This window comes from Callorhinus ursinus, unplaced genomic scaffold (genome assembly GCF_003265705.2).
Source record: "Callorhinus ursinus isolate GAN/ISIS: 27379988/994484 unplaced genomic scaffold, GSC_fseal_2.0 scaffold23, whole genome shotgun sequence".
NCBI lineage: Eukaryota > Metazoa > Chordata > Mammalia > Carnivora > Otariidae > Callorhinus > Callorhinus ursinus.
Genome location: NW_027397085.1, coordinates 4196529 through 4224032, shown reverse-complemented (window position 1 = coordinate 4224032; position 27504 = coordinate 4196529). Strand labels below are relative to the sequence as shown.

At 39.7% G+C, this 27504-nt stretch overlaps 1 protein-coding gene and 1 pseudogene across 6 annotated transcripts in view; both read right to left on the bottom strand.

The window, feature by feature from the left end:
- Window positions 1-24551, bottom strand: part of POC5 (POC5 centriolar protein) — a 40573-nt gene extending 16022 nt beyond the window's left edge. The window contains exons 1-10 of one of the 6 annotated variants that reach the window (XM_073905312.1): window positions 24406-24550; window positions 23446-23669; window positions 20741-20834; window positions 13066-13207; window positions 11018-11104; window positions 8752-8957; window positions 6663-6839; window positions 4483-4587; window positions 2735-2914; window positions 269-422 (exon numbers count right to left, since the gene is read on the bottom strand). In XM_073905312.1, the coding sequence (XP_073761413.1) occupies window positions 269-422; window positions 2735-2914; window positions 4483-4587; window positions 6663-6839; window positions 8752-8957; window positions 11018-11104; window positions 13066-13207; window positions 20741-20824 (1135 nt within the window). In that variant the 5' untranslated portion in view covers window positions 20825-20834; window positions 23446-23669; window positions 24406-24550. Of the gene's footprint in view, window positions 1-268; window positions 423-2734; window positions 2915-4482; window positions 4588-6662; window positions 6840-8751; window positions 8958-11017; window positions 11105-13065; window positions 13208-20740; window positions 20835-23445; window positions 23670-24142; window positions 24384-24405 lie in introns of those variants that run through there. The other 5 variants (XM_073905313.1, XM_073905315.1, XM_025892695.2 and 2 more) reach the window with 5 other exon arrangements.
- Window positions 575-1502, bottom strand: LOC112839685 (eukaryotic translation initiation factor 3 subunit F pseudogene; annotated as a pseudogene).
- Window positions 24552-27504: the final 2953 nt, after the last annotated feature.

Sequence of the window (27504 nt, the reverse complement as noted above, 5' to 3'; positions counted from 1 at the left end):
ATGTTTGGTATTCGAAACATCATTTTAACATTTAAAACACTTAAGATTTGACAGTTTACTTGACCAGATCTAAGATACCATAAGTAACCAAAACTGGGTGAATTTTCATGGCAGATTTAAAAAGATATGACACCATCAAGTTAAAAATACCAGTACCAGGATAAGACATAGTCATTGCAGAAAATCAGTACTACAGACCACACCAATCACTGAAATCTCCTCAAATCCTTTTTGAAAGTAGGCGGAGAACCTTATACAAAATACTAACCTGTATCACCTCTGTTTTGAAATATAGTCATGGCTTCGAGATTTAATGCACACACACCCCTCATGAAAGCTTTCTTCATGGAATCTTCAAAGTGCTCTTTTTCATGCTGCATTCTTTGAATCTCAGCTTTTGCATTTTCCAAAGCTCCAGATAACTAAATAAGGGGAATTTTTAAAAAGAAGAAAAAGATTTGAGACACACGGAAGGATATTAATAATTCAAAAAATAGACTACATTGTGAAGTTATTTATTTTTTTACAAAAGGCAGGCTATGCTTATTTAGAGTCACAAGGAGTTGATTGACTCAGTGTGACCCAAACCACAAGGAAACCATTCTACTTCACTCCATTCTGAGTCCTAGGGTGGCCCAGACTGGCCGGAGTGCTGCTTGGGGCCCATTCACAGGCTTATAAGTTTCTCAGTGACGGTAATCTGTGACTCTATGAGATTGGCCAAGTAGCTGTTGAGCATGGTGTCAAAGTCATTGGAAATTATCTTGGGTACTTGGTTAACCAGGCTCCTCAAGGAACGGCCCACAGTACTGTCAGCTGACACCTTTTGAGACAGCACATCCTCTGTATACTGCAACCCTGTGCTTAGGGCATCTGGATGTGAACCAATGTCCCTCCTACTTGCTGCAGATTGCTTGAGAGTGTGAACACCTGGTTGGGTCTCAAACAGGTCATCATGATCAGGTTGACTCCAATGTGTTCAGTGTCATAATATGAATATTTCACTGTCAGAGGTGTGAACATCACCCCCAGGGTACTCCCAGGGATACCCATTAAAGTGCTGACCTAGGCCTTTATGCTCATGGAGGCTCATATCCACAATGAGGTGAATGGGGATGGAGACTACCCTGCCATAGTACTCATGTATCAGCACAGGGTACTCTGTAACATCATGGCCTGTCGCCGTACTGGCCCAGGATGAGCTCATTTGGAGAGACTTTCTTGTGTAATTCATACATGTTCTTTAGCAAATTTCATGTCAACAGCTACCTCATCTTCTGACTCATTGGGAGGTACTGAAAAGCTGTTAGTGACTTCCATTGAATGCTTGGCAACAGTTCTCAGCAGGGTCTCAATAACTGGGGCAGTGCCCCCATTGCATCATGGCTCTCCACAATGGATGCCAAAATGACCTGGTGTGGCTGGACCACATGGCTGTGGGGGGGGGGTTGCGGGGGGAGCAGGGGGAAGGGAAGAGGACTGCGGGTCTGGATCCAAGCCATGGTCCTAGCTGCTTTAGCCCCTGGGTCTGGGGATGAGGCTGGAGCCAGTGTTGGAGCTGGAACCAGTGCCAGGGCTAGAGCTGAGCCAGTGCTGGGGCTGGGGCCAGGGGCAGGGCCAGGGCTGGAGTAGTGGCAGGAGTACTTGCTGGTATTGGCAGTGTGGCCATCTTGTCAGGCTCTGAAGTTATTTTATGTGAAATACTAAAAACACTTTACCACATACCTCTTCTGCTATGTATCTCAATTAATTTTAAAAGGTGCATTTTACCTCTACTGTCTCTATCAAAAAGCCATTTTCATTTCTAACCATAAAATCAAGTTTCAAACAAGGGGAATTTCATGCCGGTCCCACCAAATCTTGCTGATGTGTTTTAATTATACCAAACAGATATGTAATTTCTTACCATAAAACTTATGTAGAATATTAAACAAAATACATTAAGAGCCACAGACAGACTGTCATCTCTTCAGAAAAAAAATACCTAAATGCACTATTAACAGAATCTTTCTTTCCTGTTCCTCCTTCCTTCCTTCCTTTTAAACGTTATCTATAGAATTTAAAGTGCAAAGTGACATTAAGTACAACACTCTATCCCATAGACCAAATCTGAAGGGACCGCCATTTTTTGTTTTTTGTTCGCATGTCATCTTGAATTGCAGAAAATTATTTGTACAATGAATCTTATTTTTAACGTTAAGAACTTAGTGCTATAATGATGAAAAAAGGGTTTTCTTTTACTATTTGATTTTAAGAGGCCTACTGCATTTTTATTTCATTTTGGGCCTCAAATATTTTCCTTTGGAAACAATGTTGATTACTAAAAGTCAATAGGAAAATAACTTCAGTTTATATGCAACTGCTTTACATCAACCTTATCAGAACATAATTTACTTAAATTAACATAAGGATAAACATTTTTGTTTTGGGTCTTTACTTTTGGCTCAATAAAGGCCAAATGAAGAATCTTAAGAAAGCATGCTTTCTTAGAAATATAAGGGTCTATAGGTGATTTACATTTCCAAGGGAAACGTACATGCAGGAGAGCCAACACAAATTTGGAGGTCAGAGTTAAGTTAGTCTGCAGGTCTGACTTGCTAGTGTTCTCTGCCAGGATGTCTAATTTGAAACTACATGGCACTAAATGGAACTGGAAATGGGTTACTCTGCCTAAGTATTAAGTTTTTTTTTAAATTTTTATTAAAAGAAAGTCAAAGTATGAAAAGAAGTTTACCACAGCAACTCTGGTTTCATAATCATTGGAAATCTGGACACAAACTTCTTCCGCTCTTGCTTGACAAGCTCGTTCTACTACCTCTTTCCACTGCTTCTGTGCTACAGACCGCCAGCCTTTCCAGACCTTCTTCAGTAAAGTTCTCTGGAAGTACTGGTCAGCTAGTTTACCTTCGTAGACCTAAATGAAAGTAATACACAACCTCAAAAACACAGTGACTGGTAAATACATTGGCAGGGATACTAAAAAAAACAATGTAACCCTGTGGTAAGCAGTGTACATACATTACCATCTAAGCCTGTGTGATCACGTTATTCTCATCTGCAGACAGAACAGGCTTAGAGAGGTTACGTAACCTGCCCAGGTCACCCAAGTAGAAAGGGAAAAGCCAGCCTCGCCTCATTTCAGAACCTAAGCTCTTATCCTTACATCACTGCTGTATGCCACCAATCAGGTTAGGAGGAAAAAACAAAACAAAATAACAAATGAAAGGAAACGAGTAACTTGCCCTCGGAGTTATGAATCTGTAGCACCTTTTAGCTGAAAGCAGGCCAAGATGAACAAGAGAGAGTGGCTGTAAGGCCCAGAGGGTGGTGCCCGTGGCTTCAGGTGCCACTACTTTCTCTTCATCCTGGTGGCCGCCGCCATAAGCAAGGCTAACTTAATTCACACGCTTTGCCACCATAGAGTGCTAAACAGCTCCAGATGGAAGCATATGCCAGTCTTCTTTTTATCAATGAATTTAAATTCTTTTCAAGAAGTAGTTCCAATTTCAATTTTCTTAAATTTAAAAAGCTATTCAAAAACTGATGGCAGTCTCAACTATTTCACTAACATTTAAACATATTCTCATTATTTCACTTTCAAAATATGACATTCTCATTTAAATAGCTCTTTTCAATATGACTGGTGTAGAATTAATCTACCGGGATTAATAAAAAACAATGAAAGCACTAGAAAATATCCTTTAAAGAGAAATCCTGTTCCATGATAGTAGCAGCCTTTTCCTTAAGTATTAATCTCTTAGAAGTAAGCACACAGAGATCACTCTATGGCTCACGTGAGCATTAAATAAAACACACACACACACACACACACACACATCAATCCTCTATACTCTTGAGTCTCTATACTGTCTTCTTGTGGGATATACATATGTTCTCATACTTTTCCACTTCTGATACAGTAATTTATTATTTTTAGTTTATATTTACTCTGCTATACTGATTCAGCTCTTAGTTAATGAAAATAAAGACGTTCAAGTTTAAATTATAAAGGAAAGATAATTTTTATGAAGCTACATAGACATAGCTTTCTTTGATTCTCTAAGGATCAAATGTTTGATACAGTACTGCCTCTTTATGAAGAGGATATATTCAGGCATTTCTGAAGTAGAAACAATATAAGAAGCATATGATATGTTAAAGATTATAAATTCTTTCTCCACATAATCACATCTGACATTAAATTTGTTAAAGGGGTTCCATGAAGAGGGCATCTATAAGTCAAGTATAATCCTTACTAACTTACTACAAAGTAGGAAACGACAGATCAATTGGTCTACAAAATATGAGGTATTTTTTCCCAAACTACACTAAAATCCTTTGAAATAAGAGCAACATTAAATTATAAATTCATTTTGATTTATTAGAAAACAAATCTTTCTTTGGCTTTCACAATAACTCTAAAATGTGATCCTAAACCCTTTTGAGTTCAGAAGTCTAAAATCTGTCAGTTTCCATACTTACATCCTGTCTGCATTTAACATGGCCAATTCGCCAGTGGAAGAATGTTCTCATCAGCTCTATCCTTTCCTTTTGCTTGCCTATGGCATGAGACAAGCTAGAAATCACCTGTAAACAGCAATTAACCCAATTATTGTGATGCTACAATAACAGTGATTGGTAAAGTGACTTTCTCATATATCAAAAAATGCCCAAGAGAATACCTCTGCATCACTAGTATATTAATCCAGTTGCCTTCATTATTATCTTTAAAAAGACCAAAAACTTGACCACATGAATGCGCTACATATCAATGAGTGAAGAGGAACAAAAGAGAAAAGAAAGAAAAATCTTCATTATGTGTATCTTTGCAATAATCAAAAAAGTTTATGTATATGAAAATTAATATGGTCATTGACGTTTAACTCAAGAAAGACAACTACACATTTGAATATTTTGCTATGTATACAGAAAGTCCTTGTTCATTAGACTTGACAGTAGGGACCAGGTTTTAAACATCTTTCTGGTCCCTAAACACCTTTGGTACCTTGGATTAGAAGTTGCTAAGGATTTTCTGGATTCAACAAACTCATAAAAGCAAACAATAGTTATACTATAATGTACTTCTTCAATTTTTCCTGTTCTTTAAAAAAAAAAAATCTATGAAGGCTTTTCAATCCTAAAATGATATTCTATCTTACAAAGAACTGAGTAGCTGAAATATATTTTTTAAATTGGCCACATTAAAGCAAGATTTAGTAAATTGGGCATATTTACTGAGAGACATTTATTCTGGCTCTTCTTTAAATAATTTTCAAAAGTGGAAAAGGGTACACATGCTAAGACATTAGTAATATTCTATTTCTTGAGCTCTATGGTGGCAAACAGCTGTTCATCTTACTCATTTTCAAACTGGACACATGTACACCCTTGTGTGTGATACTTTGAAATTTAAAAAATATATATATATATATTTAAAATATTTTAGGGCACCTGGGTGGCTCAGTCAGTTAAGCGTCTGCCTTCGGCTCAGGTCAAGATCTTAGGGTCCTGAGATCGAGCCCCACATCGGGCTCCCTGCTCAGCAGGAAGCCTGCTTCTCCCTCTCCCACTCCCCCTGCTTGTGTTCCCTCTCTCACTGTGTCTCTCTCTGCCAAATAAATAAAATATTTAAAATCAAATCAAATCAAATATTTTAAAACCTTAGGACAGATTTTTGAGGGCAATAGAGAAAACGACTGACGTTAGTACCTATTGTTTCCAAAAAGGAAACTATATAAAATGTTTGATTTTACATGATACCCTGAACACCAAAATAAATATACATTTAAAAAAATATATGATCTTTATCTAGCTCATTAAAACAGTGAATGCTGTATCTGCAGATAAGTAGCTGAGGTGTCACCTCTGAAAACCACCATCCTTGGGTGGGGGTGAGGGGGATGGGGAGGGAAGCAGTGGATATATTGCCCATTCTGCTTGTTGAAGGTGCTGCTGGGAAGCACAAAATTAGCAAAGACCTGAACCTTACTCTCTCATTCTTAAGAGGCTAAAAGAAAGTGAAGTAAAAAGTACTCTCTGTGTGGGGCACCTGGGTGGCTCAATCTGTTAAGCATCTGACTCTTAGATTTCGGCTCAAGTCATGATCTCAGGGTGGGGACATCGAGCCCAGTGTTGGGCTCCTCCCTGGGCGTGGAACCTGCTTGAGATTCTCTCTCTCCCTCTCCCTCTGTCCCTCCCACCCCTAGGGCGCTTGAGCTCTCTCTTAAAAAAAAAAAAGTGCCGAGTCTGTAATAAAAGGAAAAAAATTTCATCCATGAATAAAGAAATATCACAAATAAAATATGAGATACCTAAAATGGCCCCTAAAAACATCGTTTAACATGGGGGTAATGCTGGTTCCGTGATGTTCTCTTAAGAGCAGTTAGAAGACTGGGGGAAAACAGTGTCCCCACATTTAGCACGCACTTTTAAAACTTTAAGCACGCTGATGTTGGTGACAAAGATTAAATGACATGACCTTGGCATGTTTAATAGGATGAATGTATCTTATTTCTATGCATCTGTTTTTTTTTTTTTTTCCAGTTTCTGAAACAACATCTTCCCTTTGTATCCTGTATGACCTAAATAATCAGTTCCTGGCATTTATTACCTAGCAAGATCTTTACTGCATCTCACTTAAAAAGAAATTTAAAAGTGAAGACCTCATCTTTTCTCCCAATGGAAACTTCATAGGCTTTTTGCAGCTCCTTTAAGCTGTTGATCTGGTTGCACAGTTGTTTTAAGTGTGCTGCATGTTTTTCTTTCTCTTTTTTCATTTCCATTCGGTGCCAGTCAATAAAATTAAGTCTCCATTTGCTTAGTTCAGATATGATGTTTGTCTGAAAAATAAATACACCAGCAATTAAGCAGTTTGTTTAACACTGCTTCTTTTTAAAAATTTTTTATTGTTATGTTAATCACCATACATTACATCATTAGTTTTTGATGTAGTGTTCCATGATTCATTGTTTGTGCATAACACCCAGTGCTCCACGCAGAACGTGCCCTCCTCAATATCCATCACCAGGCTAACCCATCCCCCACCCTCCTCCCCTCTAGAACCCTCAGTTTTTCAGAGTCCATCGTCTCTCATGGTTCATCTCCCCCTCCGACTTACTCCCCTTCATTCTCCCCCTCCTGCTATCTTCTTTTTTCTCTTAACATATATTGCATTATTTGTTTCAGAAGTACAGACCTGTGATTCAACAGTCTTGCACAATTCACAGCACTCACCATAGCACATACCCTCCCCAATGTCTATCACCCAGCCACCCCATCCCTCCCACCCCCCACCACTCCAGCAACCCTCAGTTTGTTTCCTGAGATTAAGAATTCCTCATATCAGTGAGGTCATATGATACATGTAACACTGCTTCTTAAAATTACAATGAAATTAAGAAATATTAAAAATAATTAGAACAAGCAATCAACATAAGAGCTATTTATAAAGACCACTAATGAAAACGTTTCCAAGTTCAACAGTCATGGCTCTTCTCAGTTCACATTCACCATACTAGGGAAATGAATTTTTTTCCCCTATTTTATTTTGTATGAAACCTTGTTGTTTAAAAAAAATTTCAGGTCTCCTTGACTAGTAAACAGATACTCTGTTTATTCAAGGACTTTGATGTCCATCTTAAGATGGATCAGGGAAAGCAGAAATGCAGGGGTATGGCCTAGGCTCAGCCATAGGAATGGGAAGGTATTTAGATAGAGGCAGATAGTGGAAACCATGGGGGCTGATGCTTTCTTCCCCCAAATCATTTATCACAAAGGACATCTTACAACAAATTGCTAAGTCTGATCCCTTTTCACCCTACTGACTGGCATAAGTAAAAATACACAAATAGTCATGTTATCGAAGAAACTGGGTAACAATATGATTATCTGAACATAGAACAAATTAAATGACTGGCAGTAGCTCCTCCACTGGACTTGCACCACGATTAGAAGTATGACACCTGTTCCAAGGGTGAAAAATGCGAACAACTATACTAAAAGATTATTTCTAGAATTTATGTTACCAAATAATAGAGAAATATAAATGCCATAGAACTCTCATGACTGTAATTTCACTGTGAATGTGAAATCACTTTTCTCAAACTATGTTTCAGAAAAACTGTATTTCTCCATTATATGTTAAATAGCACAAAAAAATCCATATCTGTAATACTTTGTTTTATTTAGAGGCCAATAATATCACTAAAATAATTAGTTTTTATAGTCTTAGCAGTTACACACTGTGGTTGCTAAAAGCAGCTATAAAATGAATATACGTTGCTAAAATTGGATCTTGTGTTTCATATAAAAGTAGACATTTCCATTAGTCACAGCTATGATATGGTAAGGGTTCACTAAGTGTCTCTGTCACACATAGGCTAAGTCTTTTAAAAATATCTGAGAAATGCAATGGAACCTGCAGAGCTGTTCCAGCAACTATTGAAAAGTATGCTATTCAAAGTATAGGTCCTGAACTAACAGAATCACCTGGAAGCTTGTTAGAATTGCATAATCTCGGGCCCTGGTCAAGACCAACTGAACAACAAGCTGCAGCTTAACGGAATCCCCAGATGATTCGTATGGACATTAAAGACTGAGAAGTACAGATTTAAAACATTGGACTGATCTTCTCAGGAAACTAAAGATTCTTTTCACAAAATTTTTTGATTCAAAGAAAACAGTAAAGAGTGGGATCAAGAGCAGAACTGTTACCCTACATATTAAACGACTGTAATTGAACAAGTGTAATACCTTAAGCCCTGAACTCCAAAGATCCAGTACGTTTTCCATCTTCTGAAGGTTTTCATCCGAAATAAGAAAATCGCTCACAACGATTTCATGGACGTCTGCATGACTAGAAATAGATGCTGGTGAGGAAGAGTCACCTAAGAGGTTAGAACTGAAGAAATCCATCACTGGGTGTGAGGGCTTCCTCGGTGACGACACTGGCGATGACCCTGAAGAGGAGGGAAAGGTGTGGTGGTCAGGCTGGAGGATGGATATAACCCAAATGTAAGGAGTTCTAATGGAGGGTGAGATGTCAGTTACCCACGGAGGTGGAGCAAAATGCAGAGAAATGACCTTTCAGTATGCTTACTCTTAAACTGCACTTAGGCTGAAATTAATACTGTAATTTCAGTACTGTCACTGATTCGGGACTGACCAGCATGGGATGCCTCCTACCCTCCCTCCCCCAAAATGACCTCTATCCTAATCAAGGATGCTTCATATACCCAGGTCCAGCCTGAGCTGAAGGTATTATCATCCACATCATCATATCAACAGTTACTAAGTGCTTACTATGTTCCTGTAAAGATGAGCTCTCCTAATACATGCTGCCCGAAGAGACAGGCATTATTATCTCCACTTTACTGATGAGGAAATAGGTTCAGAAAGGGTTAAGCAACTAACCGAGGTCCCAGTGGTTGTGTACAGGTCATTATTACCTTATGTCAAACACTGGTATGGGTTTTAACACCACTAAAATTCAACTCTCTAAGTAGAAAGAGACTAGTAGTTTAGTTTGATCAGATAATCAGTTTTAAGACACACTGTTGGCCTTCAACATATAGGTGAAAATATACGTATCTATATATATATATATCCATATATACATAAAATTCCCACCCTCTGCCCATATACATGGTGGGACAGTGGGGGATGGAGGTAGGGGTGAAAGCCAGAACCAAAAGAAGAACTGGCATCTACCTTAAAAAGCACAACCTAGAAAAGGTTACTATTTTATCACACGTGCAGGTTGGAATTGCCATTTCTCACAGATCTTGCTTTTGTTATGAGGGTGCTAATAATCAAGAATAAAAGGCCTCCCTGTCTTCCTTAGTGAATGAGATGAGTCAAAGATAAAGCTACTGTAGAACTTGTTACTTAAAAGTACATCAAGAATTCTTTGCGAAAGGGAAAATCATTCTCTAATATATATTTTTGCATAAAAATTTATCAACAAATGGTTTAGGCTAGTCAACTATGAGATACTACCTACATATTCTGAAGAAAAAACCCAAAGAATAAAGCAGAGTGACAAAGTACATGAATGTTCTCTTTCACTGGATTTCACCAATAAGATGTGCACTCATGGGAAAAGCAAGAGGCTCTGCTTTTTATTTTTTATTTTTAAACATTTATTCACCTTTTAAAAAATAGAATCACATAAATGAAGAACTTGAAACATCCCCCAGGGATTACACTGCCCAAGCCTTTTATTGACAAGTGAGGAAACTAAAGGATAGAGGCATTTCTTATGTGGTGGCTTAAATGGCCCGAACATTATATAACATTGAGTCACAGGGCAAGGAAAGTGTTTTATTTTAATTATTTTAAACATTCTGTGTCAAAGAAAAAGCTTCAGTCTGGTGCTAGTATGCTTTTATAACCTCTGTAACACTTGCTCCTCCCGCCTTTCAACAGAGAAAAAGCAGACTTCAGGCTGAACACAACACCACCAGTGATATCCAATCAAAACTTACTAATTTTGTTTTAGTTTCATCTATTTTTACCATGTTTTCTATTTGTAAAAAGGGCATATTAGTTTTATGCTATAATCAGCAATGACACAAATTTTCCTTTTAATGAATTTAAGCTAAAAGTCAATATATCTGAAGAAAAACACAAAATGATAGAACAAGTGGTATGAAGGTAGGACAAAAATCATACACAAATGCCTGAATGTTGGGAAATAATGCACTGGTTCATGAAAACATTTAAACTGGCCAAACTCTCTGACATCCCAACAATTCTTTTAAAGTATTTTCCCTCTATCCTAGCAGTTTTAAGAAAGATGGCCACACACTGTAATAGATTAACCTGTCTCAACTGTACTAATTTTGGAATTTTATGAAATTATTTTAAACAGTTATTAATTAATAAGTTAGCAACAGCAACATTTAAGAATCCTGCCAATAAATAATATGCTGAAATTATTCCTCTTAGTACACAAATAATATTCATCAAAGCACACAATGTTGTATACGAATAAAAAGAAGCTAAGGAAAAGTCATACCATCTGTCTTTAGATGACCTGAAATATTTAAATCACCTCCTTTTCCAACTTCCATCTCTGTTTCTCTTACTGCAGGGCTATTTCCTGCTGAAAAGAAAAATTAAAAAAAATTTTTATTAAACCAAACGACTCTTATATCAAATGCCTAATTGCACATACCTGATTTAAGAAGGTAACAGTATCTAAGATTTTAGAACAAGCAAAATACAACATGCTGGGGAAAGAGCAACACTAAGACAAAGAATAAGAAGAAAGAAAAAATCAGACTAGAAAACGTCTTACTGTATCATTAGTAAACTCAACTTTACCCACCAAACACAGATGAAAGGGAATTCAGCCTACTATAGCATTCAATTCGCACTAAGAGACTAAGTGGGTGAATGACATTAGAATTTAGAAGAAGCTACTCTATCTTACAACACCAGATATCTCCAGGGGCCTGCTGCTTTTCACTAGCTGCAATCAAACTAAAGTGACACCGGCTCCTCCAGAACAGGGACTGCCTCACTTCCAACTTAGGAACCCTTGTTCAATACATGGTGAAAAGAAAACGGGGGAAAACTTCCCAAGGATGGCTGTGTTGGAGGCTTATATATACTTTGTCAGTTTCCATATACTGTGCTTATACCAAGGAACAGCAATGGAGGAAATGGGATGATAAATTTATAAATTCTAACCACGTCTACGTGTGAATCAGGATGTCTAAATTCACTGCATGTTGTATGCTTAGATCTCAAACCCTTTGTGGAAAACGCAGAGTAGTAATGAATAAATCCTATCTTGCATGCTAGAAAAGAACTGGGGTCTTGAATCCCAAGTGATGACCCTGAAAGGCTGGAGAGTCGGGGCAAGGAAAGGACTCCCCTGTTGTGTCACTGGGAACAACAGTACAGTAGTACTGCAGCCAGGGGAAAAGGAAACAAGGTTCTGGTGACCACCAAAAGGGTAGAGGCACAGAGGGCAAACATACAGACTGACTATTTACACATTTTATAAGACAGTATGCAGCACTTTGGGTTTGCTCAGTAGGAACTACAGGCTGAGGTACCTGGTGTAATCAAAACATGGTCAAGGTCACTGATGTAGAATGAATAAATCCCAGGATCCTATCTCTTGAAATCAATTAAAATTTGGACAGAAAATATTCAGTGTTAGCATGTTTCAGTGTGAGGTTCTGGCCCTATTTGATGACCCAGTGCAGTAGGCTGAAGACTGAAGAGCAATGAAAACTTCATGTCTACAGAAGGAGCGGAACCGAATACCAGGGCTGTAACCGCCCAGAAACCCAGGAGCCTGCTGACTCCGAGTAGGCTGTGTCATGTGCCTTCAAGGAGAGATCGTTGGAGTTAGGCCTTTTGTTGATAACTGCCTATTGCCAGGGCCATCTTAGGAGGGCTTTCCGTGCCCTTTTAAGGAATATTTCCTTAGAGTGAGCTGTCTGGGATCTTGTACTTTACTGAATAAATAATGGATAGGTGAAAGGAGCTTTATCCTCCTTTTTCCACCTTTCATTCATCTATCAGTATACCTCCTGGTATATATTAGCTTTCAATTCTGTCTCTGACATAGTCCAAAATGGGCTCACCTTTGTGGTGATAACCCAAACACTCTTCCGTACTCATAGAAATGCTGCCAACAAAGTCCTACTAGCAATGGTTCATAAACTTAAAAGGTTCTGAGGGCTACCTACGGACCATCTTTAAGTGGTTAGCCACTTCTATGGACTTAGTTTCCAAGATAAGCCTAGTATATAACCAATTGGAACAAGTAGAGATTAAGTATACTTCCACTGAGAGACACACAATGGCTACCGTGTTGCTTTATTATTTTTCATAAAAGTAATAGTCAAAGTTCATATAAAAATCCAGCTGTCACATTAAGAGCCAAGAGTAACATAATAAAATGGAAAAATTTTCCCCAGATGATAGTGAGACACAGGACTGACTGAGAAGAATCACTGGAGAAGCATTTTTGCAATCCTAAGTCAACAGCATTCATGAGCTTAGTAACATCTTAAATTAGGAGATATCTTTAAAAATATACATAACCTTGATTATGAAGAATATCATCAATTATAGTAGGAACCCTCATATCTGGTACCAGCTCTCCCTTAGAATGACATGGCTGTGAAGCACCTGACTCGATGTTTGGAGTCACGATAGCATAACGAAGCAGTTCTTCGTACTCTTCCTGTGAGAAGCCGATAACAAAGAATATTATAACACAGTCACAATGGACATTCAGGCAAAGAACAATAAAGGCCCAGTTAAAGATGTTCTCTACTTCAGTTCTCAAAATAGTATTCCCATGTCATAAGGAATGTGCACTTTCTTAACACAAAACAAATCCAACAAACCTATCCAGATTTCTTCCAGTGATAGCACCTTAGTACAGATTCCTTCAGCATGTCAATTTAGCAATGGTGACACAAAGGTTACCTAGAGAACTTGTCTGAAGCCGATCAACAGCTCCAAGGCAGAAGAGCCCTCCCTCAGTTGGCAGCTACTTGCAGGTGGGCAGAGACACGGTTAGCCACTTCTCTGCTTTTCTGAAACGTAGTTTGAAGATGTTGCTCCCAGGGACGCCTGGGTGGCTCAGTCGGTTAAGCGTCTGCCTCCGGCTCAGGTCATGATCCCGGGGTCCTGGGATCGAGCCCCGCATTGGGCTCTCTGCTCAGCAGGGAGCCTGCTTCTCCTTCTCCCACTCCCTACCCACCTGCTTGTGCTCTCCCTCTAACAAATGTAAAAAAATCTTAAAAAAAAAAAAAGATGTTGCCTCCAAAGACGTCACATTAGGACAGTCTAGGGACGAAAAGGAGTTTTGACTCTGCTTAATGACAGCCACAATCCAACAACTCACTCAGCAACAACCCTGAGTCTCTTTTCATAGCATGGAAAAAGTATAAGGGAAGTATTGGGAGAACAAATACTGAAGATAAAAAGAGAACATGAATGCAAACCTGTTCCACTCTACCTGCTGACACCTTCACAGCACATGAGAAAGGAGTCATAAAAAATAGAGGTTATAAAGTGTAGACCTTACAAGAATATTCCTCAGGTTTAAAAAAAAATTGGAATTTCCTAACATAGATACTTAGCTATTTCTTTAGCCAAATCAAAAAATGGCATCTGTGAGGGCACCTGGGTGGCTCAGTTGGTTAAGCGACTGCCTTCGGCTCAGGTCATGATCCTGGAGTCCCAGGATCGAGTCCTGCATCAGGCTCCCTGCTAGGCAGGGGGTCTGCTTCTCCCTCTGACCCTCCCCCCTCTCATGTGCTCTCTCTCTCAAATAAATAAATAAAATCTTTTAAAAAAAATGGCATCTGTGAAGTAAAAAATATACTGGAATTTAGTCTCTATTCACAAGGGATTGGTCAAGATGTAACAAATATTCCTACTAAAAGGAGTCATTTTTAAGAGTCTCATGCACGGACCCAGACAATTATCTTTGCATTAAAAAAAATTGGGGGGAAGGTTTTCAAGAATGTTAAATGTTATTATTCTAAAGGATTATTCTGTGTTAATTTTTCTCCATAAGAAGTTTAGTTCAGATAGAGAACTATCATCTCAATAGTCATAACTGTTCTATTATTTGGATTCATCTTCAGTGTGAAGATAACCAGTGTTCAAAACTACCTCTTTGAAAGGTCATAGTCAATACCTGCTGAAGTGAATTAAGTGAATTCTATCTAGAATTATCTTTAATAAAACCATTATGATATGGTTGGTATAGTTACTTGAAAATTAGCAATCCCTCCTTTTTCCCTTTGGTTTTCTGAGTAAGAATATTTAACTACCCACCACACCCAAGTTTCGAGCCATGGTTATATCACGGTTAACTGAAATAAGTGTCCTGGTGTTTCCCCAAGGAAGAGACATTACTGCACTCAGAGTTCTATAGCGGGAACTACCTTGTATACCATGTCAGTAGTCAATATCAATGCATTTCAAACTGGTTTCCAAGAAGTGTTTCAGGGGATCCACAATGTTTTCTTCAAATTTTATTTTTAAAGCTATTTAGCTCTTTTACAAACAGTAATAAAAGGAGCATGAACTAAAAGATATACCATATATGCTAAATTTTAACAGGCCCAAAAGTATAAATTCTTAAATTCTTGTGTTGGTTGGAATAAAGCTGCTTCTGCCATCCATGTACATGTCAAAGTCTTGTAAACGTGTCATGGATTAGAATGGTTGTAGCTCTGCACAAGTCTTTTGTTTTGAAGTCACACCTGTACACATTTCTGCTCATGTAACCTGTACAGGTAAACACACACTGTAACACATGTGGCCACATCAATTTCAAACCACTCAAGCTCAAGCACATCTGATGGTGCCAGTCCCTCCTTATGAGAGTGATGAGCTGTGCAGTAGCAAACGACTTCGGACCGTGTTACACGCTTATCATAATACAAAGAGTTTTAGCCCTTCTTCCAAATTTGAGTCTTCTGGGTGCTTCTTCTGTGATTTTTATATTTATTAAAGTTTGAAGAAGCGACAGATTTTGTTGGTGATTCAACATTGAATCAAACATTTTCTATCAATCCTTTTTTATGCTTTGGATCAGTTTATTTAAAAAGCTACCAATTTTTCATAATGCATAGAGAAATTGAATCACTATGTTGTACACCTGAAACTAACAACACTGTGTGTCAACTATACTCAAAACAAAACAAAAAAGCTTCCATTTTCAACTGCTTATATTAAGAATTAGAATTTTCTTGATATCACGTAGCCCAAATAAAATATAGAAGCAAAAAGGTCACTTAGGCTTATCAAACTATGCTGGTCTTCTTTATCCACCAACGTCAAATGTGCGTTTATAAAAGCAGCTTCATTGTTTTTGCTGACTTTGTGAGGAATGTCACAAATCTGCATTTATAACATAAATTTATACAATTGTATTTCTGCTTTAGCCTTTTCCTATTGGAATTTGAAGTAAAATTGTTTGAGAAGAGGTTTTATGCTGGTAGATGTTTGAAAACTGCTAGTCTCTAGGGTAATTAAATGCAAAGAAGTGACTTGGTTTCAGTTTCAACCTTGATCTGCATATTTAACATAGATAACACAGCTCTTTACACGTCATGGCTAATGGCAGAAGAGAAACAGATACTCCAAAGGGAGAATCATTAGAAAGAAAACTCAATCATCAGAATTTGGGGCGCCTGGGTGGCTCAGCCAGTTAAGCATCCAAGTCTTGGTTTCGGCTCAGGTCATGATCTCGGGGTAATGAGATCAAGCTCTGCGTGGGTTCCCCCTCAGCACAGCGTTTGCTTGAGATTCTTTCTCCCTCTCCCTCTGCCCCTCCCTCCCACCCTTTCTAAAATAAATAAATAAATCTTTAAAAAGAATCACCTTCATATTGCTATAGTCAACTCCTTTGTTAGAGATGTCCCCTTTATAATAATAAACACATGTCTGAATTTTAAACTTCCATTTCCTGACAGAAAATAAAAGCCAGTATTTCACACGATCCTTATCACTGAGGCAGGAGGCTCTTTTTTTTTTTTTTTTTTTAAAGATTTTTTATTTATTTGACAGCGAGAGAGGGAACACGAGCAGGGGGAGCAGCAGGCAGAGGGAGAAGCAGACTTCCCACGGAGCAGGGAGCCCGACGTGGGACTCAATCCCAGGACCCTGGAATCACGACCTGAGCTAAAGGCAGACACTTAACCGACTGAGCTACCCAGGCATCCCTACAATTCTTTAGATTTAAATAATCTTAAATTTTAAAAATACATTTCCTGAATCACATCAGTTTCCCAGTTATTACAATAAAAGGAAATAGCCAAATCGTTTGATAAATTGAAGCCATACACAAGATAATCTACTGGTTTCCATAAAACTGAATGAGTCAGTCCTAACAAAATATATAAAATTTCAAGTTCAGTAACTCCCTACCACAGAGAAGGCTAACAGTCCAGCAGCATCCATTTTCCCTTTTTTCCTTTAAGTTACTAAAACCTCAGGGTTTGACCTAGGAGATTGTTACTGGCCATGCAGCAGCATTTGTCAAGCGCCCTTCCAGCAGGTATGGCCAAGAGACCTGGTCTATGGGATCTGGGTGGAAATGATATGTACAACTTCAGGTTATGTCCTTGGAAAGGAAGCTGCTTGCTTACGACTCAGCTCTTCCCACGGGTTAGAGGTGGTGGTGAGCTAGCACCCGATGATGCAAACCTGGTCAACAGCCCCGGGCATGGCGGAGCAACACGAGAAAGAGGCTGGGTCCTCAGATGAACTCAGGACTCTCTATCAGCTCTGACTTACAAGAGGCTATATATCAGCTCAGGCTTTGAAGCAATTCACTTAAGCAACTCTTATTTGATTCCTGTTAAAGTGGCCAAAATAACACCCTATTATACTTCCCAAACAGCCAAAATAAACTTGATTTTGGCTAAGAACATAGAAAAATGTGGCTGTTAGGCACTGAATATCTGTGTCCTCCCCAAATTTATATACTGAAACCTGAATCCCCAGAGCAGCTGTATTTGGAGATGGGGCCTCTAAAATAACTAAGGTTACATAAGGTCATAAGGGTGGGGTGCTGATATGTCAGGATTAGTGTCCTAGGAAGAGAGGACAAGAGTTTTCTCTCGGCCCATGCACACGCACCGAGGAAAGGCCATATGGAGGCCTCAGCGAGAAGGCAGTTGTCTGTAGGCCAAGAAGAGAGAGCTCACCAGAAACGGACCCTGCCAGACTTTGCTGTGGTACATCCAGCATTCAGAACTACAAGAAAATAAATTTCTGTTGTTTATGCCACCCAGTCTATGGTGTTTGGTTATGACAGCCCAAGCAAACTAATACAGTGGCTATCCTGTATTTGTATTTTGAGGTCAATTAACTTTTTAGTTGGTGGCGATTATAACTAGATTTAGCCAAATCAGCTTTGCTCAGTCAGAATTAGTTTATTACAACTTCCTGCCTATAAAGGGAGGGGAAGTAAAAGTCAGTGGCTTTAACTTGTAGCTTCCCTAATCCGTCCTCTGTTCTGGATCAGAAAAGGAAAAAAAAAAAAGAAAAAACCAAACATATATTTCAAAGCTTCCACAACAATCACTATGACTTAAGGGAGAAGTAAGTAGGTATATATTAACAGTATTCTATGTATGTATGTTAGCTTATCTTAGGTAAGATTAAAATATCAGGTATTTAAACAACTATTTTAGTTTCATATATGTAGATATGGGCCAAATACGCTATTTTTTATTTAAGGATCAAAATAAATAATATTGTCTTTCTTACTTGTCAAAGATAACCTGTCTTAAGGTAAACAAGAATCCTAAAGGAACAACCAAAACTTGTAATTTTGCTCCCCAGGAACAACCAAAACTTGTAATTTTGCTCCCCACCAACAACAGTTGGGACTGGTGTCACCCTGAACTATAGCTGAACCCATACACACCACGTAAGGTCAGGGCAACCGGCTGACAGTGTGGAGTTGTGCTTAGAGGAAGTTATCAGTCAGTAAGTACCATGGATGCTGCCCATTCCTCAGCATTTATCAACGATACTTTTATGAATCATTCACATAATTGAGACAGTGAAGAAAACTCCCTTAGAAGGAATACTGATTTATAAGGGGCTTTAGTATTAAATGTTTAGTTTTACGTATTTACTATATATGTAAAAGCATATAATTATTTTATGTTATTTTTAACATTTTTGGTATTTATATTTTGAAATGTTTCCAGTGATGGAAATATAGGCAGGTTTTCAACTGTCATTGAAAACTAATGGGGTTGTGGCTGAGGGTAGCTGAAGGTTACTAATAAACAGAATCTCAGTTCGGTTGACATTCTAAGCAGGTAACCAGTAACACAAAATTATTTTTGTCATGTTTCTCTCAAATTCTACTCTGGAGATTTGTTCTTTCGATGTAAAGCTTTGTCTCCTGACAAAATGACAACTTGAGAACTTACAAGGTGTTTACATTTTTTAAAGCGTTCTAAACCCAACAACGACAATCTGTGGGGTTTTTTTCCCCACCAGCAACAAACTATTCTCAGTCACTAGATGAGTGTCCTACAATTCAACTCAATTCTGACACTATCCACTGCAGAAAGCATCAGAATCCACAGAGTAAGGGCTCAGTCCCATAAGACTTCACCTCCCCCAACCCAAACCTCAGACACCAGTAGCAAGTCTAAGTCATTAACTAAGCCTTTGACCAACCAGCTACACAGACTGGAGGTTCCAAAGATCCCCCTCCCCAGGTTTAATTTGCTAGAGCACCCCAGAGAACTCAGAGAAACATTTTACTTACTAGATTACCAGTTTATAATAGAAGGATATAACTCAGAGCAGCCACATGGAAGAGACACAGGACACGGTATGGGGAAGAGGGGCAGAGCCTCCATGGCTTCTCCTAGCCAGTCACCCAGCATCTCTGTGCATTCACCAAGCTGGAAGCTCTCTGAACCCTCTTCCACTGGGTTTTTACGGAGGCTTCATTACACATGCACAATTGATTACATCATTGGCCACTGGTGGCCGAACTCAATCTCCAGCCCCTCTCCCCTTCCTGGAGCTCAGGGTGGGGAGGACTAAAAGTTCCAACCCTCTGAACATGTGGTTGGCTCCTCAGCAACCAGCCTCTATCCTTAGGTGGGGTCCAAAAGACAACTCGTTAGCATAACAAACACATTTATCACTCTTATTATTTAGGAAATTTCAAAGGTTTTTGAAACTGTGTGCAAAAAAAAGGGATGAAAACCAAAATGCATTTATTATAAGTCAATCACAAGTATAGATGAGTTAATCAGTTCTCTCCTGAAGGAAGTCTGGAAAAGTCAGAGATAAAAACTGCAGGAAAGCACTGTTACCTTAAAAGACAGCACTAGTAGAAGTACATCCAAAGGGAAAGCAAGGATGAAACATCTATGTCACAGTTCTAGACTACTTTTATCCTAGTAAATAGTCACAGGTATTTTTCCAAGAGCTTCCCATTTCTAAATCTGTAATTTCAATTAAAGGAACATATATGTTTCATAAAATATCTTCCTAAAACTTTTCTCATATTACACACTGTCAAAAACAACTTACTCTTATTTAGGCAAAAACATAATGTCCAGCTTTTCCCCTCGTAAGTGACAGAACTATAAAACTCAAGATATACCATATCAAACTCTCTCATTTAAAATCTATTCTAGAAATCTGAATCCATATTTCTGATAATAAAACATTTAGAAATAAAAAGAAATTTAAAACAGTTCATGTAAAAACCACACCATTTATCTGTCACCGTCCAGGTCCTATGCAACAGAATGTGCTGAACGTTGTAGCAACAGGGATTAGAACCTCGAGTAGAACACGAGGGAATCTAAGTCCCCAGAACTCTGGGTGGTTTGATATTGTACTAATTTGCATTAAAGCGAATGCAGCATTCAGAAGAGATAGCTACCATGAAAAAACCTCAAGAAAAAAAAAATTCTTGAGATTTCCAGCTTCTCTCATTGTGCTGTTTGCAGCTTCTGCACGAAGAGTGTTTGAAGAGTTCTGATTATTTTCTGAAAGGTTCAAACAACGTAAGGTATGTCCCAAAGTCTGTGAAGTAATTCTCGACATTTGGTATTAGTATAATTTGATATACACTATACACAAATCATAATTATAAATGTAAATTTACATGAATAAGTGAAAAATGTATTCCTAGTTTTCCCTCATATTGTCCCTTGCTTAAAGTAAATAAGCCACAACAAATTTAGACATGTCTTCCTACCTGAAGATCTGAAGACACAGAACTGCGCCGGTCAGAGCCATTCTGTATAACAGGAAGTGAGCCTTTCTCCTCATCTGATGACATTCTGCATAAACTATAACACAATAGAAACTCACTTGATATTTAAACTAAAATAACATGTTTTCTATAGATATAGATACACATCCTATCCTGTAAACAATAATCCTGTGAAATATTAAAATCACTCAACATATTGAGCACCCACAAAATAACTAGGCAAGGAAAAAAATAGTAAAAGACTCAATTCCCAACATCAGTGAGTTTTTAATGTAGTCAAGGAGATAACACAAATATATGAAAGGTTAAAGAGAAATGGGAGTTTGTCAGACACATCCACAATGGGGTCTGTTGAGAATAATCGATTGTGATTAATATTCTTTTTTTTTTTTAAGATTTTATTTATTTATCTGAGAGGGAGAGTGAGCAAGAGAGAGAGAGCACGAGGGCGGGGGGTGGGGGGGAGCAGAGGGAGAGAGAGAAGCAAGAAGCAGGCCTCCCACTGAGTAGGGAGCTGGATGCAGGGCTTGATCGGGGGACTCCAGGATCATGACCTGAGCCGAAGGCAGATGCTTAACCAACTGAGCCACCCAGGCGCCCCATGATCAGTGTTCTTGAGCAATGTGTGGCAACCTGTGTGCTGTATGTTTTCCTGTAAGATACTGAACCAAGAGAGAATGAACAATTTGTGCAAATTCTTTGCTTGAGAAACTTACAATTCAGGAATATTATTTTAAGGAAAGCAAGACTATTCAGAACAACAGATTCTTATATGCCATAGAAAAATTGTTGAAAGTCTTAACCAAAAAAATAAAACAAGCACTTTTAGTAACACATAAATATATTTAAAGGACAAGTAGTGGGGCACCTGGGAGGCTCAGTCAGTTGAACGTCTGACTCTTGGTTTTGTCTCAGGTCATGATCTTGGGGTCCTGGGACTGGGCACTCAGTGTGGAGTCTCCTTGGGATTCTCTCTCCCTCTCTCTCTCCCACTCCCCCTGCTTGTTTCTGTTCTCTCAAATAAATAAAAAATCTTTAAAAAAAAATAAAGGACAAGTAGTAACTATTCAAACTATCTGAACACCAGTTACATGGAAGACAATGGTGAGAAATATAAGATGAAGTCCTGTCCTCATGGACTTTATAATCTGTCGAGACAGCCAGACATATATAGAATATAAATGACTAACAAATAAAAAAATGCTAGTAGACCCTAAAACAACAGAGGTACACAGCAGGGAGGAAGGAGTAGCTATTTTTCATGGGGTGGGATCATGAGGGTGAAGAAGCGGGAATGGAGCCAGAGTAGGTTTTCACTGAAGAGATGAACCGGGTACTGAGACCTGACAGACAAAGATGTTAAGGATGTGCCAGACAGATAAAAGATGTTAAGGACGTGCATTAGAGCAGCAGAAGCAAAGACACAGAGGCACGGGCATGTATACCAGGAACAAAAGTAGCCTGTAAGGCTGAAGCAAAGGGTGCAGAGCAAGGCTTGGCTAAGGATGGAACAGGCAAGGTAAGGGGCAGCCAGAACATGGAAAATCAGGATTATGTCAGGTCAAAAACATGTGGTCTCTACTCTAGAGATGTTACTGAAATGTTTTAAACAAGTGATGACATGATAAGCCTTGTTTGTAATGTTGACGGCTTCCAGATTTCTGGCTTGGTAATCAGATGGATAATAGTGCCACCCTCCAAGGCAAGAAATGTAGGAAGGTAAGCAGGTTGGAGGGAAGGACAATGGGCTCAGTAACAGATGAGCTGGGTGTGAGGCACCTGTGAGGCACTGAAGTGAAGCCGCAGATACTGCCCTTCACAATGGCTACAATATGAATGGTGCTTTCTGGAGTTAAGCAATGAGGGAGCTCTGTCCTGGAGGTACAGGCTAGAGATAAAGTTTGAGGAATCATCAGCATAATGGGAAATACTGAAAATGGGAGAGGATAAGATCACATATGAAAAGGAGTGTGAAAAAGAGTTCTTATTCTGAGGTCCATACACCCAAATTATATGCAATATTTTTAGTATAAATGCACATGTGTGTTTTTCTAGTAAGGGGATCCTTAGCTTCTAATATGTGTTCAGAGGGGACTATAACCCTAATAAAGTTAAAGTCCTACTACTGTAGTGAGAAGAGATTAAAAACTAGAAACACTTAACATTTAAAGGGGAAGTGAAGAGCCAGCAGAGGCAGAAAAGGAGGTCAGAATGGTAGAATTATCAGAAAGAAAATCATAAAAACTTGGGGAAAGGAGTGCTTAAAGTCAGATGCCAAAGAAAGATGAAAATTGGGGTCTCCTGAATATGGCAGGAAGGAAGTTGCGTTTATTTATCCAACCAATTTCAGCGGAAGGTGAAACAGGTCTCAATCACAGCGGCCTGAAAAATAAATGAGATAAGGAAACTGAAGTAGAAAGGGCAGATACAGGGAAAAGTACAATATTAGAATGGAAACATAGGTTGGGACTTGTTCATGGAAACTTAGCTTTATTCAATGAGTATTACTGTGTACACAAGTGATAAGTAAACTAAATCGCAGCATGACTGTCTTTAGTTAAGCCAATTAGGGAGGATAAAATAAGCACACACATGCCCAGCAAGGAAGGGCTGCTTCACGGACATCCAAATCCGTGGCCTGGTTCATTTCTATTTTCATTCACTTCTTTTAGGATGTATTTGCATACCGAGTAGATAGTAGGAGCGGAAGTGGGCTGGTGCTGATTACTCAAAAAACAAGCTGAAAAGTTGGGTCTGACTTCAAAGAGTCTCTGAATAGATACTGCAGCCATAAAACAACTACTGTATTTTTGGAAAATATGCCATAAGTCTTCCATCTGCCCTGCTTTGATGCCAGCAAGGTACGACAGTTTCTTTGAAACTCTACAACCGTAGCATTTTCTTACTGTTTCTAGGTTCAGAAAGAAAGGAGAAAAAAAAAATGAAGCTTGCTTTAATGGGTGGCAGATGTTAATCAGTTGGCTAAATTTCCAATATTCTCTAACCCAAGGTACCAGAAACCACGAGATAAGAAGTTGTGGGTACTTCTCGATTGCCAAAGAAATCAAATTACGTCTTGGTAAATATCTGGCTGATAAGGAGAGAGGGGTCCGGGAATTCAAATGTAACCCCCAGAGACAGAGGAAGGAAGGGTGAATTAACGTGCAAGCTGGCAGCAGGGTGACGTCTCTGCGCTCTTCACCCATCTTAGCTGCTGGAGAGGGGATGCGCCAGCCCCGCCCCACGTAAGGGACTAGAAGCAGAGGAGGACAGCAGTTGTGAGTAACCAAAGGGCTAGAAGTTCTCTTCGATCACCTTCTTGCCCACCCTTGTTTGACTCAAACTCTTACTTAAAGCGTTAGCCAGGGTTACTTTTCCCCTTACGTTTTAAACGACCGGAACCTATGGCGACAGTCACCGATATACTTCAAGTACCCCTCATTCCTGCCCTCTTCCCGGACGCCTTGGAGGGAAAACTTCTGCACCTTGTCGACCCGCAGAGGAGCACACAGCCCATGTCTCGGGGAAGACGCCCCCTGCTCCGTGGTGTACGAGTCCCGGGAGCGGAAACCCGAGCCGTGGCACTTGCAACCCCACTCCACTGCCTCCGCCGGGGACGCGAGGCCCGCCGCGGCGCCGCTACCCACCGTCGCTGCTCTCCACAAACCCGGATGCCTGCCTCCCCGTCTCGTCGCCGCGTCTCCGGCGAAACAACAGCGGTACCGCGGCTACCTTGGCAGCAACCTGACAGTTTCAAACTGCAGAGAGGAATAAAGGACGGCCCTGTGCATTGGCCCCGAGCTTCAGCAACCTGGCATTTGATTGGTCCCAGACTCGGGGGCGGGGCTCTGGACAACCGCGGGGAGACGCCGGAATTAGGTAGCTTAAGGAGAGCCCCGCCCCCGGCGCCGGCCGATACCGAGGGGGCGGGGTCTTAGGAAGCCCCGCCCAGCGCCTGGGAGCTAAAGTACTGCGCGTGCTCAGTTCCTTGAGGCTGCAGACTGAGGCGGCTCTGGGACCAGATTCGGTTAGAGGATGCCCAGCTGGGCTGAAGTCCGCCCGGGCGGTATGTTGTCATCTTTCGATAATACCCGAAGCCCAGGCGTGTGGTCCTCATGCATAAGAATCATCTGCGTCCATAATGCCCTGCGACAGAATCACTCGGAGGTGCTTTTCAAAAGTACAAATTCCTGACACCCACCCCTCTGCTTGATTCCTTCCGTCTTAGAGCCAGGGAATCTGAATTTTTAACAAAGACCACCAGTGATTTTGATGGAGCGGTCAGCGGACCACGATTTAAGAAACTGCTGGACTAGGTTTTACTAATGACCTCAAAGGTGTCAGATTGCAAGTCAGGCCCTTCTGGCAAAGTGACTATGAACCTTAGAATTATCAGTCATAATTATATCCTGGCTCTACCACCTATTCACTGTCACCTTGGATAATGCTACCCACATAATAGTGTTGTAGGGAGATTAAATGAGTTAATATATCTAAAATACCTATTACACAACATCAAAAATACTAGCCTTTAGATTTATACTGGCAACAGATATGGTGAAAGGTACATTAGGATCCAGGATGCAAAGGGAGCACCCCAATCTGGAGACCAAGTAATGAGGTCTGGGTGAGTTTTCAGGCTCCCTTTGTTACCTGGAGGATGAGGTATCGGGGTTTTTTTATTTGTTTGTTTGCTTCCGTAGATAGAAATGGCATAACCTGGATCTCATCTACCTACTTGTTGGCAGAGCCAGACTTCTCTTGAACAATGAAGAAGAGCCAGCAGTTTCTTTGGAACAAGCTATGCTTGTGTTCCTCCCCCAAATCCCCTCTTGCCCATGGTTATTGTAAACAGAACAAATTCCTACTAATGCATATGAATTCATACCTAGTTGAGATCGGTTTTTCGAATTGAATTGCCACCTGGTGACTTCATACACTGTGATTGTTACTGATGCACTTATCCTTTTGCTCTCCTGCCACTTGGCACCATGTTGCTCTTCTTTCTCTTCTCTCTTTTAGGGGGTAGGTTTTCCTCGAAAACCATTGGGTAAGACATCTCCATTCTTCTGTGAAGCTACAGAGAGAAAGAGACCAAACCTAATCTGGATGTTATGAATTTAACACTGATTCTTTTCCCAAGCTTCCTAGAGAAGGGGAGAGGGGGAGAGATGGAGGGAGAGAATCAAGCACCCGTAAATTCATAGTAATTAAATTGCTAGCTTGAACCCTTCACAATTACTCATTCAACAAATATTTATCTAACATTCATCGTATGCAAAACGTTTTGTTGGTGCTAGGAATAGAGTGGTGAACGAAATAGACACAGTCTGCCCTCACAGAACTTAGAGTCTAATGGGAAAAGAGAGAGCCCATCTTTAACAACTATGCATGATTATAATGCTTTATTTTTTCTATTTTCATTTAACCTGGACTTCCTCTTTTTTTTTTTCTTTTTGGTAGAGTAGACATTTCAATAAATCTGTTTTCTTTTTGTGTTTGTGTGAAAAAAAAAAGCAAAAGACCCCCACACATGTGAATAAAAAATTATGAATTATGTTTGAAGAGAGGGGAAATCAGGAAATGCCTGTCTAAGAAAGTACATTTAAGCTGAGGTGTGAAAATGAACAGGTGAAGAACTTATTTTATCTAATAAACACACATGTGTTACTATGTTCTGGGCACTGTACTCATTAACTCATTTAATCCTCAGATTATCTCTATGATATAGATGCTATACCCATCCACATTTTACAGATGGGGAAACTGAAGCTCAGAGAGTTTATGTGGCTTGCCTAGGATCACACAGCCAATGAGAACAGACCTGGTGTTCAAATCAAGGTAGTCTGGACTCCAAAGTCCATGTTTTTATCACTCAGTATGTTCTGTTGATAGCATGACAGTTATGGATTGGATGGTATCCTCCAAAAAAGATAGTCAAGTCATAACCCCTAGTACTTGTGAATATGATCTTACTTGGAAATAGGGTCTCTGCAAATGTAATCAAGTTAAAATGAGGTCATTCTGGATTGGGGTAGGCCCTATCCAGTAACTAGTGTCCTTATAAGAGAAAGAGTTACAGGGAAGAAGATGGAGGTGTTACTGAGAGTCAGATAGAAAAGAAAAGTTCAATTTTAAATATGCTGTCTGAAATGCCTGGAGATACTCAGTTGCACTGTCCCATTAGGCCATTTGACATACATGTCTAGAGCTCAGAAGAGATCAGGACTCAGATAAATAAAATGGGGAGGCTTTGCATATAAATCTGTGGAGGACTCCAGAATGGCTCCAATTCTTCATCTCTCCCTATCAGTGTCCTTTGCCCTGCCCTCTCATTAATGGCCAATGGGATGTTAACAAACATGATGGAAGCCAAGGCTTTGAAGGCACGTGGCTTGGCTTACTTGTGCCCTCTTTTATGATCATGGGAACAATCCTAGACTAGCCAGTTGAAAGATGAAAGACATGTGTGTTAGACTTGAGGGGCCTGGTCATCCCAGTGGAGGCCATTCGATATCGGTCTATAGCCAGGGGACACCCAGAGAGTATGTAAGTGCAGTCAAAGATGGCAGGACCACCAGGCCAATCTGCAGTCGTGAGCTCAGTGAATGTTGATTGTTTAATGACACTGTGTTTTGGGTGGTGTGTTATATAAATTTACTGTGTAAGAGATAACTGATAAGATGCAATTTAAAACTAAGGAACTAGATGAGACAGCTTTGGGGGGGCAGGGAGTGGGGAGAGTA